The 13,758-nt window shown below is 38.0% G+C and overlaps 1 protein-coding gene across 5 annotated transcripts in view; it reads left to right on the top strand.

Moving 5' to 3' along the window:
- UBA6 (ubiquitin like modifier activating enzyme 6) overlaps positions 1–13,758 on the top strand; it is a 116,408-nt gene that overhangs the window by 27,566 nt on the left and 75,084 nt on the right. For all 5 annotated transcript variants that reach the window (XM_032236973.1, XM_032236976.1, XM_032236975.1 and 2 more), the window contains 4 exons: positions 4,793–4,916; positions 8,879–8,982; positions 11,201–11,263; positions 12,414–12,490. In XM_032236973.1, the coding sequence (XP_032092864.1) occupies positions 4,793–4,916; positions 8,879–8,982; positions 11,201–11,263; positions 12,414–12,490 (368 nt within the window). The remainder of the gene's footprint in view (positions 1–4,792; positions 4,917–8,878; positions 8,983–11,200; positions 11,264–12,413; positions 12,491–13,758) is intronic.

Genomic DNA, 13,758 nt, shown 5'->3' with positions numbered 1-13,758 from the left:
TGTGTGCAAATCAAACGAGATTTTCGTAACCTGCGAAGCACCAAGTTATATTATGTTGTTACAAATTCGCAGCTACTCCATTCTTTCTGATAGGGAACTACATTTCCCAAGATGCCTCAGGTCCTCAAAGCGCTGAACGCAGCTTTGCAATTGACTCCAGCGAGGCCTGGCAGCCGCCGGCTGGGGTGGTTGTCAGGGCGATGCGGAGCGGACGCGCCGTTTGTTACTGCTTCCAGCAATCAAGACGGACAAGGGAAGCGACTGAAACGGACGCTGGCCGCAGGAGAGCGAGGCTGCTGCCAGCCGTTTCACCTTGCGCAGCGAATTTGACTGGGTCCCGGGGCTTCTGCCGGGTGGCAGAAGCCCGGGACCCAGTCAAATTCGCTGCGCAAAGTGAAACGGCCGGCAGCAGCCTCGCTCTCCTGCTGCAGCTTCTGTTTCAGTAGGGAAGAAAACTTCCTTTCGCTTCCCGAATTTGACTGGGTCCCGGGGCTTCTGCCGGGCGGCAGAAGCCCGGGAAGCGAAAGGAAGTTTTCTTCCCTATTGAAACAGAAGCCGCAGCAGGAGAGCAGGGCTGCTGCCGGCCGTTTCACCTTGCGCAGCGAATTTGACTGGGTCCCGGGCTTCTGCCACCCGGAGTATCGGCGTATAACACGCAGGCAGGGTTTAAGCTTGCAATTTTAGTTTTAAAACTGCGTGTTATACGCCGATAAATACGGTAACTGATTAAATTTAAGTCACTCTTTCCAGCTCATCCTCATAGAATACAACCTTTTTTTATCTCTGGTATGTTTAACAAGTAATTATAAACAACAATGTTAATATCCATAAAGAAAAAGTTCAAAACTTGTCCTCCTGAATGTTGTACATTTGCTTGAAATTGCAGCTGGGAAGTTTATATTTAAGCCATCATCACAATAAAGATTAGTGTCAGATTTGTATTCCAAGATTGTGGTTAAGTCCTTTGCATGGTCAGCTACTTGTGAAATTGCCTCACTGATTTGGTAACTTTTTAAACATAATTACCGTATTTATCGGCGTATAACACGCAGTTTTAAAACTAAAATTGCAAGCTTAAACCCTGCCTGCGTGTTATACGCCGATACTCCGGGTGGCAGAAGCCCGGGACCCAGTCAAATTCGCTGCGCAAGGTGAAACGGCCGGCAACAGCCCTGCTCTCCTGCTGCGGCTTCTGTTTCAATAGGGAAGAAAACTTCCTTTCGCTTCCCGGGCTTCTGCCGCCCGGCAGAAGCCCCGGGACCCAGTCAAATTCGGGAAGCGAAAGGAAGTTTTCTTCCCTACTGAAACAGAAGCCGCAGCAGGAGAGCGAGGCTGCTGCCGGCCGTTTCACTTTGCGCAGCGAATTTGACTGGGTCCCGGGCTTCTGCCACCCGGCAGAAGCCCCGGGACCCAGTCAAATTCGCTGCGCAAGGTGAAACGGCTGGCAGCAGCCTCGCTCTCCTGCGGCCAGCGTCCGTTTCAGTCGCTTCCCTTGTCCGTCTTGATTGCTGGAAGCAGTAACAAACGGCGCGTCCGCTCCGCATCGCCCTGACAACCACCCCAGCCGGCGGCTGCCAGGCCTCGCTGGAGTCAATTGCAAAGCTGCGTTCAGCGCTTTGAGGACCTGAGGCATCTTGGGAAATGTAGTTCCCTATCAGAAAGAATGGAGTAGCTGCGAATTTGTAACAACATAATATAACTTGGTGCTTCGCAGGTTACGAAAATCTCGTTTGATTTGCACACTGTTTTTTAAAAGTTAGATAAAGAAATTATGCTGTGAAAGCGACTAGATAGCCCCCCTCCCCTTCCTGTGTGTGAGAAAGGGAAGGAGAGGAAGGAAGGAGGGAGGGGGGAGGAAAAGAAGAAGGGAGGGGGGGGAGAAGATGGAAGGAGAAAAGATGGATGGAAGGAGAAAGAATGGAAGGAGAAGGAGGAAGATGGAAGAAGAAAGGAAGAAAAAGAAGAAGGGAGGGAGAAGGAAGGAGGTAGGAAGAAAAGGGGAAGAGAGGGAAAGAGCAGAAAGACAAAGAGGATGAAGTTGATAGGCAAGAGGAAGGGGGAAGGAAGGGAAAAAAGAGGGAGAGAGTGAAGATGAGGAAGAGGTTTTTGGTTTTCCAAAAAGCAGTGATTCTGATTAAGTTTTTTTGCTCAAAGAGGTGTTTTTTTCATTTCATATTTGCCTTTTAAGAGGAGTTAATGTTATAATTCATGTTCTAATGTTATAAATTTTAATCCAACATTAAGTTCCGAGCTTCCAAGTCATTTATTTTTAATGAAAAAAATTTTTACTCAAATTTTTGTGTTAAAATGGGGGGTGCGTGTTATACGCCGGTGCGTGTTATACGCCGATAAATACGGTACATCTCTGATATACTCATCTTTCTTCCAATCACTTGCAAATTTGTATAACATCTTTGGAATATAATTGATTTATAAAGTGAAGAGTTTTGTTTAAATATTTTTCTAACACAACTCTCTGTTTTCTCAAAACCTTCTTTTGCTCCCCTCTTTCTCTTTCTATCTGCAAACCAGAGGTGGGTTGCTGCTGGTTTGCATCAGTTCGGGCGAACCGGTAGTAAAAACTGGGACTGGGTCGCCAAATTGGTAGGGACGGCAAACTGGCCACGCCCCCGAACTGGTTCCCTAGTCACCTCTGCTATTACCAGATTGTTTTTTAGTCATTTTTTCATGTTCTGCGCATGAAATTTACAGGCAACTGCATGTGCGCACAGTGAACCAGCAGCGCACATAAAGCAACATGAAGTGAACTGGCAGCGTGCGCTAAGTGAACAGGCAGCAACCCACCCATGCTGCAAACTCGCACAGTTACGCACTCCCTCTTCCACACACTTCCTCTTCTACACTTTTTCATCTTGCAAACATCCTCTTCCAACAAACTAGAAAAGTTACACATTCCTCTTCCATAAAATCCCTCTTCCACACTCTTTTTTTCTTGGAAATGCATGCATGCATGCACATAGTAACACACTCCCTCTTCCAGTAATCTCGTATGGTTACACTCTCCCTTTTCTATACTACCTCTTCCATAAGCTCCTTCTTTGTTTCTGGAAACACATACACACACATGGCCTCACACTCTCTTTTCCAACAAACTCAAATAGCCACACACTCCTCCTTTCTTCCAGCAACAGAGAAACGTTTGCCAATGGTGTACATTCACTGGGAGAAAGAGGGAGGGTTTGGCTGCACAATTCTTCTTTAAGAGGGAGTGTGTGCCTTGTGCATGTATTTATAGGAAGAAAGAGGGAATATTGGGAAGAGAGATTGTGTGGCACGTGAGTTTGCTGGAAGAGGGAGTGTGTGGCTGCATGTGTGTGTGTGATTGCAGGAACAAAGAGGGAGAGTAGAGGGAGTGTGTGGCTCTGAGTTTTCTGGAAGAGGAAGTATGTGCCCATGTGCATGTGCATTTGCAGAAAGAAGGAAGGAAAGTGAGTGTGAAAGAGAGTGTATGACCACGTGAGTCTGCTGGAAGAGGGAGTATAAGCTATGCATGCCCATGTGTGTACCAGAAGAAAAAGTGGGAATGTAATAAGGAAAGAATTTTGATGAAACAAAGGGCTGTGTCAGTGTCTCAGAAAAAGATGGCTTCTTTTCTGCCATGTGGCCCAGTAATGGAGCTTGCCCTCCTATCCTGAATTCTTGAGCTCTGAAGATCTTCAAAAGTAAAAGGATCATTTGGTGACAGGATGGGTACAGAGCTGGGTGTGGAAGAGGACCAAGTGACGGGCCCCAAGAGTTGGGAAGCAGTGCATGCTTTAACTTGGGGGAGGCTTTGGGTGGCCAAATTCCACTGCTCTTGTTACTGCACTAGTCCCACCATCATCTTCCCCATTCAATTTACCCCATGCATACTTAATGACCTGTACATTTGTTTAACAAATGCATTGGGGAGAGCTGGGATGGGGACTCATTCACTTAAAATAGATCAATTAATATGCTCCTGACTTTTGACTCTAATGGACAGGCTCCATTATGGTTATAACCTGTATTGTAAGATGGAACAGTCATGTGAAATTGTGCTTAATTATTGAGTTGCTTAGTGACAGAGTTGCCAGTTCCAATTGCAGTCAGTAAAGACCACCTGTAATTAATACATTTGCAGTCCTTAAGGCTGAATATCATTCTAAATGAACTGATTTTAATTTTTCTATTTACAGTGTAATGAGAGATATTTTCACATGCCTTACTTACTAATATTCATCCACAAAAAAGTTGAAATTACCAAGCCAACCAAATATTTTAATCAATACCCATTTACTCTTATGAATAAATTTATAAAATGGAAAAAAAATCTTTATTTACTTATTTTGGAAAAATTTTCAACCAGCATTGTCATTGTCATACAGCAGAACTCCATTGGGGGAGGGATGCATTAGTCAGTATGTGCATACCTTCTACTATAGTTTTGTAAGTCTGAATATGCATGTAGAGTTTTAATTATGATCATTGTTAAAATACAGTAATTTTCATATTAATGTTTGTGTTAATCCTCCACTCTTGGAATTATTAAATAAAATTAAAATAAGATTAGGAGAGGTAATATTTTTACCTTAGATGTGGAAGGTAGTTAGTTATCTCTCACAGCCTAATATCTGGAGGTTAAAAAATATTCCAATTGAAAGTATTGACAAACTTCCAAAAAATTTACCAATCTTACCAAGAAAAATGCATGCCCGTGTATTTATCAGGAATCAAGTCAAGAATAAGAATTGTGTTTGAATTTTTACTGCAATCTTACTTTTCCTTTATATTTGGTGGATTCCAATTTCAGGCGATTTGTGGTATTGTCACCTGCCTTGATAATAATCCTCATAAACTTGAAACTGGACAGTTTGTAACTTTCCGGGAAATTAATGGAATGACATCTTTAAATGGATCTACCCATCAGATAAGTGGTAAGCCATTTTTTTTTTCAAACTGCAGCAATAGTAAAATCATATATTTATAAATTAAATTTATAACAAGAAAGATTTATATACAAAATGTCTGTTCTAATGGAATTTTGAAGTAGGGGGACAATACACTACTATCATAGGAAAAATGGTTAATAAGTTAATTCTTACAAAAGGATTCTAGATGCTTGGTTATTTTACCTTCCTAAAGATTCCTGAATATATTTTATGCATTTTGTATCCATTGTATAATTTATTAATAAAGATTAATAATACCTGCAAAAATAGCTACTATATGGTTTTGATAGACAGCACAATGAAATTTACACAGTCCACTTGTAAGCATTGTTTCTTATTTTATTTTAATGTATTAGATTTATGTCATGCCACACAGAGCATTAGACGTAACACAAAAAATAATTTACCAGGACACACTTTTTAGCATAGGTTGGAACATTTCAAGTATTTACCTTGGAGAATATGAAATCCTGAGATACTTTTGACAGTACTGCCTTCAATAAATGTCATGTCCTCAGACACTGTAAACTATCCCTACCCTAGGTGTCTGAGAAAAGAATGACCTTAGAACAATTTCAGTGGAGGAGTATGGGTGGATTCTTCAGAAGGAAAAATAATATTTCCTCTGAAATGCACACCTTTAAGTACAATGCATGTTCCAAACTGATCACTGGAGCAGAATTATGCTGTACCACTTCAAATTCTTCAACTTAAAGTGGATTTTTAAAAATCTGAGATTTTTTTCTAGCAGGTCAAACTAATGGGAAAGAAAATCAAAATAGTAAGAAGTTCTTAGATAAAATTATTCTTAAAATCACAAACAATTCCAACAAAGAAAACCAAATTGAAGATTGCAGATGAAGCAATTGTAGGCAATACTGAAGATCTTAAGGAGAACTCATAAGTGGGGAAAAGAAAGGCCAAAGTTTTTTGAAATGATAGCATCTATAGGGTATTGCCAACTACAGGAGACAGTGTTCATCTCCATTTCAAGGGTGTTGAGCCAACACTGTCTGAAAACGTTTCCATTGTGATGTGGCTTGCATGACATGGAGCCAACCTTGACTGTTGGCTTTCCAACCAATAAACCTGGTATCTTAACTGCTGAGCCACAATGCCATCCTAAATATAAGTAGACTCATGATACCCAATATGTCAATCTTCAACTGATCAGCGAAGGCAGTCCAGGTTCTGTCCTAGTTTTTGGAGTTTGTGCACGTTTGGATGTTGAGGAACTGCCTCTGATTCAATCTTATCAAGACCTAGATCTGGGGATACTCTATCTTTAATTTTGGATAAGGTTGCATTTCCCCATTTAAGAGAGAAGTACAATTTGGAGGTCTTCATGGATTTGCGTGAGCAGGTGTGTGAGTTGCACTGGTTACCATATGCTTCTGGATGCAATTCATTATGATCTATAAAGATCTACATGGAAAAATCTCATTATCTCACTACATCTCTACAGAAATGCACAACACCAAGGATTAAAACCTAGAATCCATATGGGTCAATATAAAAGGAAAAAAGAATGACATTGCTATAAGCATATACTACAGGCCACCCAACCAAGCAGAAGAAAAGAAGTCTTTGCTAATCAGTTAATTAATGTATGTAGGAAACATACTGTAATGGAAGACTTTAACTACCCTGATATTAATTGGAAGACAAACTGCAGCAAGTGGGAGATTGAACAGATTCCCAACCAACTTAGCTGAAAACTTTGTCATCCAAAAGGTATAGGAGTGAACTAGAGGAAAAGCTATATTGGACCTAATTTCTTACTAATTGAGAAGAAGTGAGAGAGTTGAAGTCTCCAGAACACTCAAGTGTGAGTGAGTGACCATGTCATATTGGAATTCAATATAATGTGAACACAAGCAGTAGAATATAACCAACAGTGTCTTTACTTTAAAAGAGCTGATTTTAACAAACTGGGAAAGACCCTAAGAAAAATCCCATGGATAGCAATAGCAATAGCAGTTAGACATATACCGCTTCATAGGAATCATAGGCCTCTCTAAGCGGTTTACAGAGTCAGCATATTGCCCCCACAGTCTGGGTCCTCATTTCACCCACCTCGGAAGGATGGAAAGCTGAGTCAACCTTGAGCCGGTGAGATTTGAACCGCTGAACTGCAGATAGCAGTCAGCTGAAGTGGCCTGCAGTACTGCACCCTAACCACTGCGCCACCTCGGCCCGGATAAAAATCCTAAAGGGGAAAACAACTCAAAAAGGATGGGAAACTCTGAAAAATATGACCATAAAAGTCCAATCCAACACAATACCACTGAAAAAGAAAAACAAGAAGAGACCAGCATGGTGCACATAAGATCTCTCTGATCAATTGAAAGACAAAAAGGACAAATCCAAAAAAATTGAAAGAAGACACATAACTAAGGCAGATTAATAATAGCTAGCCTGAATTGGCAAAGAGGAAATCAGAAAAGCAAAGGCTCAGAATGTATAAAAGTCAAACATAATAAAAAAAAGTTTCTTAACATATAAATAAGAAGAAAACTTGGAGTGTGTTCTTGGAGTCCTAGTGCACAATCACTTAAACATGAGCTAGCAGTGTGGCAGCAGCCAAAAATGCTAATATAATCTTTGGTTATATAAACAGAGGTGTAGAATCAAAATCTATTAGTAGTATTAGTGCTATTTTATAAACACTTAGTAGGACATACCTGGAATACTGCAGCCACTATTTGTCACTACATTATGAAAAAGATGTTGAAACTTTGGAAAACGTGCAAAGAAGAACAACTTTTAACCTTCCAGAAAACCTTAAAAGTCTTGGCTGTTCTTACTTCTCTAAACTACCAATGTTATTTTGAAATTATTTTCTGTGTTACAATCCCAACCAATGTTATTTATAAATTTCATAGACATATCTTCCTGCTTTTCATCCAAGAGGCTTGCTAGTGGCCAATAGTTAAATATTAGGTATAAACAGGCCAATTTTGTCTGGAATTCCATGTCCCAAACATTTCACTTAGGTTTATCGAATTTATTTTTAGAAAAACCAACAAAACTACCTTAGAAGAACATACCGTATTTTTCGGAATATAAAACACAATGGAGTATAAAATGCACCAAAGTTTGAAGAGGCAAATTTTTAAAAAAAGATTTTGCACTCTGCAGACCTCCTCATAAAGGCCCGTTTTTCACGAAAACGGACACAGTTTTTTTTTTTTTAAACAAAAAAAGGACATGAATAGCCTTTAGGAGCCTTTGTAGAGTATTCCGGGGGAGGGGGCAAAATGAGCAAAACGGGCCCAGTTTTTGTAAAAAAAAGGGGGGGGGAATGAATTAACCTTTAGGAGGCTTATAGAGTGCTCCTGGGGGGCTGGGGGGGGGCAAACTGAACAAAAAAATGGCCCATTTTTCGCTCATTTCTGCCCTCCACAGTTCCCAGGAGCATTCTGCAAGGCTCCTAAAGGCTATGCATGGCCATTTTGGTGAAGGGGGCAGGGTTTCGTAAGACAAAAAATGCTATGTTCAGTGTATAAGACACACCCAGATTTTCAGCCTCTTTTTTTGAGGGGAAAAAGGTGCATCTTATATTCCAAAAAATACAGTAGTCTGTAGAAGGATTCCCTGGAATGTTCCATTTCCAAACCAGAGAGTTCTGCATATTACTATTTTATATTATCATTTATATTATTTTATATTATCATTTTATATTAGTCTGATTATTATATAGTTTTTTTTGTAGTCATGGAACAGATTTTCATTACTTTGTAATGAATTTTGTTCCATTTTTATATAATTATGTATGATAAAGAATTAGCTTACCATTGTATAGATTGATTAGGTCAGAACTGAATTCAAAACAGTAAAAGTCAAACTAGATGTGTAGAACGATAAACATTTTCATTTTCTTTTTATTTAAGATTATCAGATAAGTAAAATAAAAAACCCCTCAAACTAATTTCTCTCTCTTTCAGTGATATCACCTTATTCCTTCAGCATTGGGAATACTGCAGATATGGAACCTTATTTACATGGTGGTATAGCTGTCCAAGTAAAGATACCTAAAGTATTTCATTTTGTAAGTGACTTTAAAGATAATTATTAACAGTATGTGTAATCATTCTTCTAGATTTTATTGACCTGAATGTGATGAATTAATGTATGGAGAATAATCAGAAAGAATGAAAAATCTTAATGAGGCAGGCAAATACAGTTAGCAAACATTATTAAATCTTTGTTTGATAAAATTCATGAGTTGAATGCCAGTATTGAGGTGTATAAGTTATATATATAAAAAAACCTGGCCATATGAAAAGGGAAGAGGAATGTGTTGTATATGAAGAAAGTACACACATATGCTGAAAACCAGTAATACTTATTTGGTACAAATTTGAATGTATACTTGATGCATAGCCAAAGTAGAAACTATATATATATGGTAAGTATAAAAGTTTGGTTACCTTTTACAACTTCATAACAAGTTCTTTGGCATAAAAATAGGTTCTAAATGCTTCTGATAGCAAACTGAAAATCTTTGTAATCTTTATTAGGGCTTTTACACAAGGGAGTGAGGTTTGCTGCCTTTTGGCATGTCAGTTGTCCTAAATGTCTTGATGAGGATTTTATTGTTTGTGTGCCTGTTTCTAATTATTGGTCCTTTAAAAATCTATTTTTCCTTCAGCTTTGTTTTATTTTTATGCCTTTTGGTCAGAAATATGATTGTTACATCTTTTTATTAGTTTCATTAGAGAATCGATTCTGAGTTTTTCTGATCTAAAAGTTTCAGCTGTATCTAAATAATATATATGTTGTCCTTCTTTACTGACTGCCCCATTAATGACTCTTTGAAGTTATGACAATGCTTAAAAAAATAACTTCACAACCAGAGTGCATTTTCAACCATCATAATATGCCTCATTCATGTGATCACCATTTGTGGGCTTTGCAACTGACTTGTGAGAAGCAGTTAATATAGAAGGCAGAAGTAAAAGTATAAGGCACAATCACATTTTTTTTTTGTTTAGCAACCACAACATTTAACTTAATGATTGGAAGGAAAGTAGGATCATAAGCCTATAATGGTCATGTGATTTTCTTCTTAGGCACCACATGACTTAACAATAAAATTGTCAGTTCCAATTGTGAGATGAGTTGAGTTGAGTTTATTATATTTCTCTGCCGCCCTATTCCCCGGAGGGGACTCAGGGCAGCTCACAACCAAGTCGGGGGGTGGGTGGGGTACAAATAAGAAAAAAGAACACGAACAAAACAATACCACAATTTAAAACACTCAACAACCATATCATTCGAAGGGGGACAAAAAACTCATTAGCCCCAGGCCTGTCGGAACAGCCAGGTTTTAAGGGCTGTGGTTGTGGTTACTAATGGTAGTTAGTAATTGTGGTTACTAACCAAGAACTAATTCACTGAATAAACAATTCATTGAACTAGTTAAGCATGTTTTAAAATAGGACAAGACAGGAAAGAACAGAATATATAACCAATTCAAGGCAAAGTGTCTGAGAATTTAGAAAGAATAGGATCCCATGAGAATCTGATGATATGCATCAAATATTCATAAGTTGTTTAGAATATATTACATTGATTTTTTTTTAAATAGATCCTTTACTTTTAGTCTATTGTGTAAACTTAGCCCATATGGTTGGGTTGAAAAAAGTAATTGAGTAAACCATAGGTAAATTAACAAGAACAGCAACAGTCTTCCCATATAAATAGTTCACCCATTTTAATATCCTAAAACAGCTGTCCCCAATCTTTTGGGCACTAGAAACGGGTTCTATGGAATGTGGTTTTTCTGCCTGGAAAAGGGGCATGATTTCATGTGCTGCCTGGATCCTATACATGCATGGATAGAGCTCACTTTCAAGTCCCAGTTTTTAATGGGCTGCAGACTGATGCCCTCTGTGTCTAGGGGTTGGGAACCCCTGTCCTAAAAGAGTTTTGGTGCGTGGATGTTGGAGCAATAGTACAGTACTTGTTAATTGATATTGTGGAACAATATAAAGATTATGCTCATTGTGATTAGCTCAACAACTATACCTTGTTGCTGGTGATTTTTCTGTGGAGAATGGTGGGATTTTATCTTCTTGAAACTCTCTTTAAAACATTTTTATTTTTTCCACTATCTTCGGGATCACATTCTATTTTTTGGATTGTTTCTGCTATTGTTCTAATATTAATGCATGAGTTTGAAAAATAAGGACAATCTTAATTCAGTTTGCCTGTGATTATTTCTTCATTTTGGAAATTATATATGGATTATTTTTTCCTCCTAGGAACCATTGGAGAAGCAGTTGTATAATCCAACCTATCTTATTGCTGACTTCAGCAAACCTGAGGTTAGTTTATTTGGAATATATATAAAGATAATTGAACTTAAAAATAATTTATTGAATGCACATGAATTAAATTAATTTTATTTATATGCTGGTTTTTTTCAAAATAGAATTTAAAATAGTGAAAAATCAACATAAACCCATAAACCCTACGTTCATTAATCTACTGATGATACTGCACTTTGTATCAACAAGATTTTTGTGGCTTCTGAGGCTATATTTGCTCCATGGAACAGCATTCCCCCCTCTCCACCCCCCCCCCCCCCGGCAGTGATCTAGGTTACTCTGACCACCTACCATTTTATAAGGCTCTGAACATCTGGGTGTTCCTCCAGTCTTTGGGGTCAGGCAGCTAGCTAAGCTCTACTGGTGATGTGGTTTTGTTTGGAGGGTTGTTGTTTCATTAGGGCATTATGAGTGTAAACAGTTATAACGGCTTTAAACTTTGTATACTATTTGGATTAACAGCTGTCAGATGGGGGGTTCTATAAATTGTATGTATATATGAAAGTGTGTGTGTATACACTTACACACACATCCAGATGTAGAAAAAGCAATGTATGTATGTATGTATCTATCTATCTATCATCCATCCATCCATCCATCCATCCATCCATCCATCCATCCATCCATCCATCTATCTATCTATCTATCTATCTATCTATCTATCTATCTATCTATATGCCAGAATACTGCTTGCTAAGTTGACTATCCCCTTAAAATCCTTAAGTCATTAATTATATTTAAAAATAAATAAAAGCTGTAAAAGAAAAGATGTGCTTGTGAAAATAATTTATTTAAATCTCTTAAAGAGATTTGCAAAAAAGAATATGGCAGATATTTGGAAAAGCAGCTCAAGCTAGATATGACTGTAAATTAAATTGAGCAAAAACAAATGAGTTTTGTAGCATGTTCTAGGAATAGGATTTATTAGAATTAGTGTCCATTTTGTCAGATTTGTTAACATTAAAGATGTCAGCATGTATTTTGCTCAGTGGGCTTTAAAGTATAAAAGCTTATGCCATAATAAATCATTTAAACTTTACAGCACAAGATTTGTGGCTGTTTTGTTGTATAATAACATAATATAGTTATCTTTTGGAAAACTGTATTTTTTTAACCTTATACTATACAATATTTGTTCTTTTTATAGGCACCTCTACAGATTCATATTGCTATGCTTGCTTTGAATGAATTTCAGGACAGTTTTGCTCGCATGCCAAACATTGGGTAAATACACATATAATCATAGTTACATAAATATTATAATTAAGTTGGTGTAAATTTTAATATATTTATATTTGCTTATTTCTTGATTTAAATTAAATTGTAATTTTATGCATACTTAACTTTTTTAAAGTCTGATTTATTACAATGGAGTTGAAGTGGTTTAATTGTAAATAAGATAAGATAACTTTTAATATCATTTTTTTCTGTGAATACATATACATCCACATCAGTAATGGTATCCTCTTTTCTTCACTACCGGTTTGGTGGCGGGAGCATGCACGTCTGGGCATGCGCAGAACCTTCTGCATATGCTCAGGATCTGTGATGACGTCTTGGTGGGTGGACAGAGCATCGCGCCACTGCCATTACCAGTTCACCTGAACTGGCAGAATACCACCAGTGATAGACATAAATGTACCTATGATATCTATATCTGTCTGTCTTGAAAACAATAATATTTCCAAACCACACAGTAACACAATACAACAAATTGCTTTCAGTCATCTCTCTATAGAAAGTGGTAAGGATAGTGAGAGGAAGATAAGTTCTTCTCATATTTCACAGAAAATACAGGTGCTGTTGTGCCCGCTTCACCAGTGTTTCACTGATTGAGGACCAAGCTAATCTCCTCATCAGCTGCACTCCCAAAACCTTGATACTACTAACCAACTCCATAGTTGAAGCATTAATACACAAAGGTGTCTTTTCTGAAAGCAACAATGATTTCTTATTTTTCATGCATTTAAAACCAGATTGTTTTTATTACACTAGTAATAAATCTTCTACCTCCCTCCTTCCAGTAATTACTTCAATATCATTCTGAATAAGACCCACTATTATTGTACCATCTGCATACTTCACAATGTGGTTTGTAGCAAACCTTTCGTAACAATCATGGGTTAGCAAGGTGAACAACAGCAGCCTTAGGACACAGCCTTGAGGAGAACCTGTGCTCAAGAACATGATGTTAAAAATATTAGCCCCAACTCCCACATTCTGGGGCCTATTAGTGAGAAAATTAAAAATCCAATTGCGCAAAAGAGTATTGAAGTCTAAAAGGCCCAGTTTATTTACTAAATCCTGAGGCATGATTGTATTAAATGCCAAACTAAAGTCAACAAATGGTATTCACACATGAGTATTTCTTTCCTCTTAAGTTTGCCAAGCTCAGATGGAAAACATAGGAAATAGCATCCTCAGTGAAATGATTTGGATGATAAGCAAATTGAAGTGAGTCAGTTGCTAAGGGAGGCTGTATACAAAAACGC

The sequence above is a fragment of the Thamnophis elegans genome, chromosome Z (assembly GCF_009769535.1).
Source record: "Thamnophis elegans isolate rThaEle1 chromosome Z, rThaEle1.pri, whole genome shotgun sequence".
NCBI lineage: Eukaryota > Metazoa > Chordata > Lepidosauria > Squamata > Colubridae > Thamnophis > Thamnophis elegans.
The sequence above is the reverse complement of the archived record's forward strand: the minus strand, read 5'-3'. Positions and strand labels throughout refer to the sequence as shown.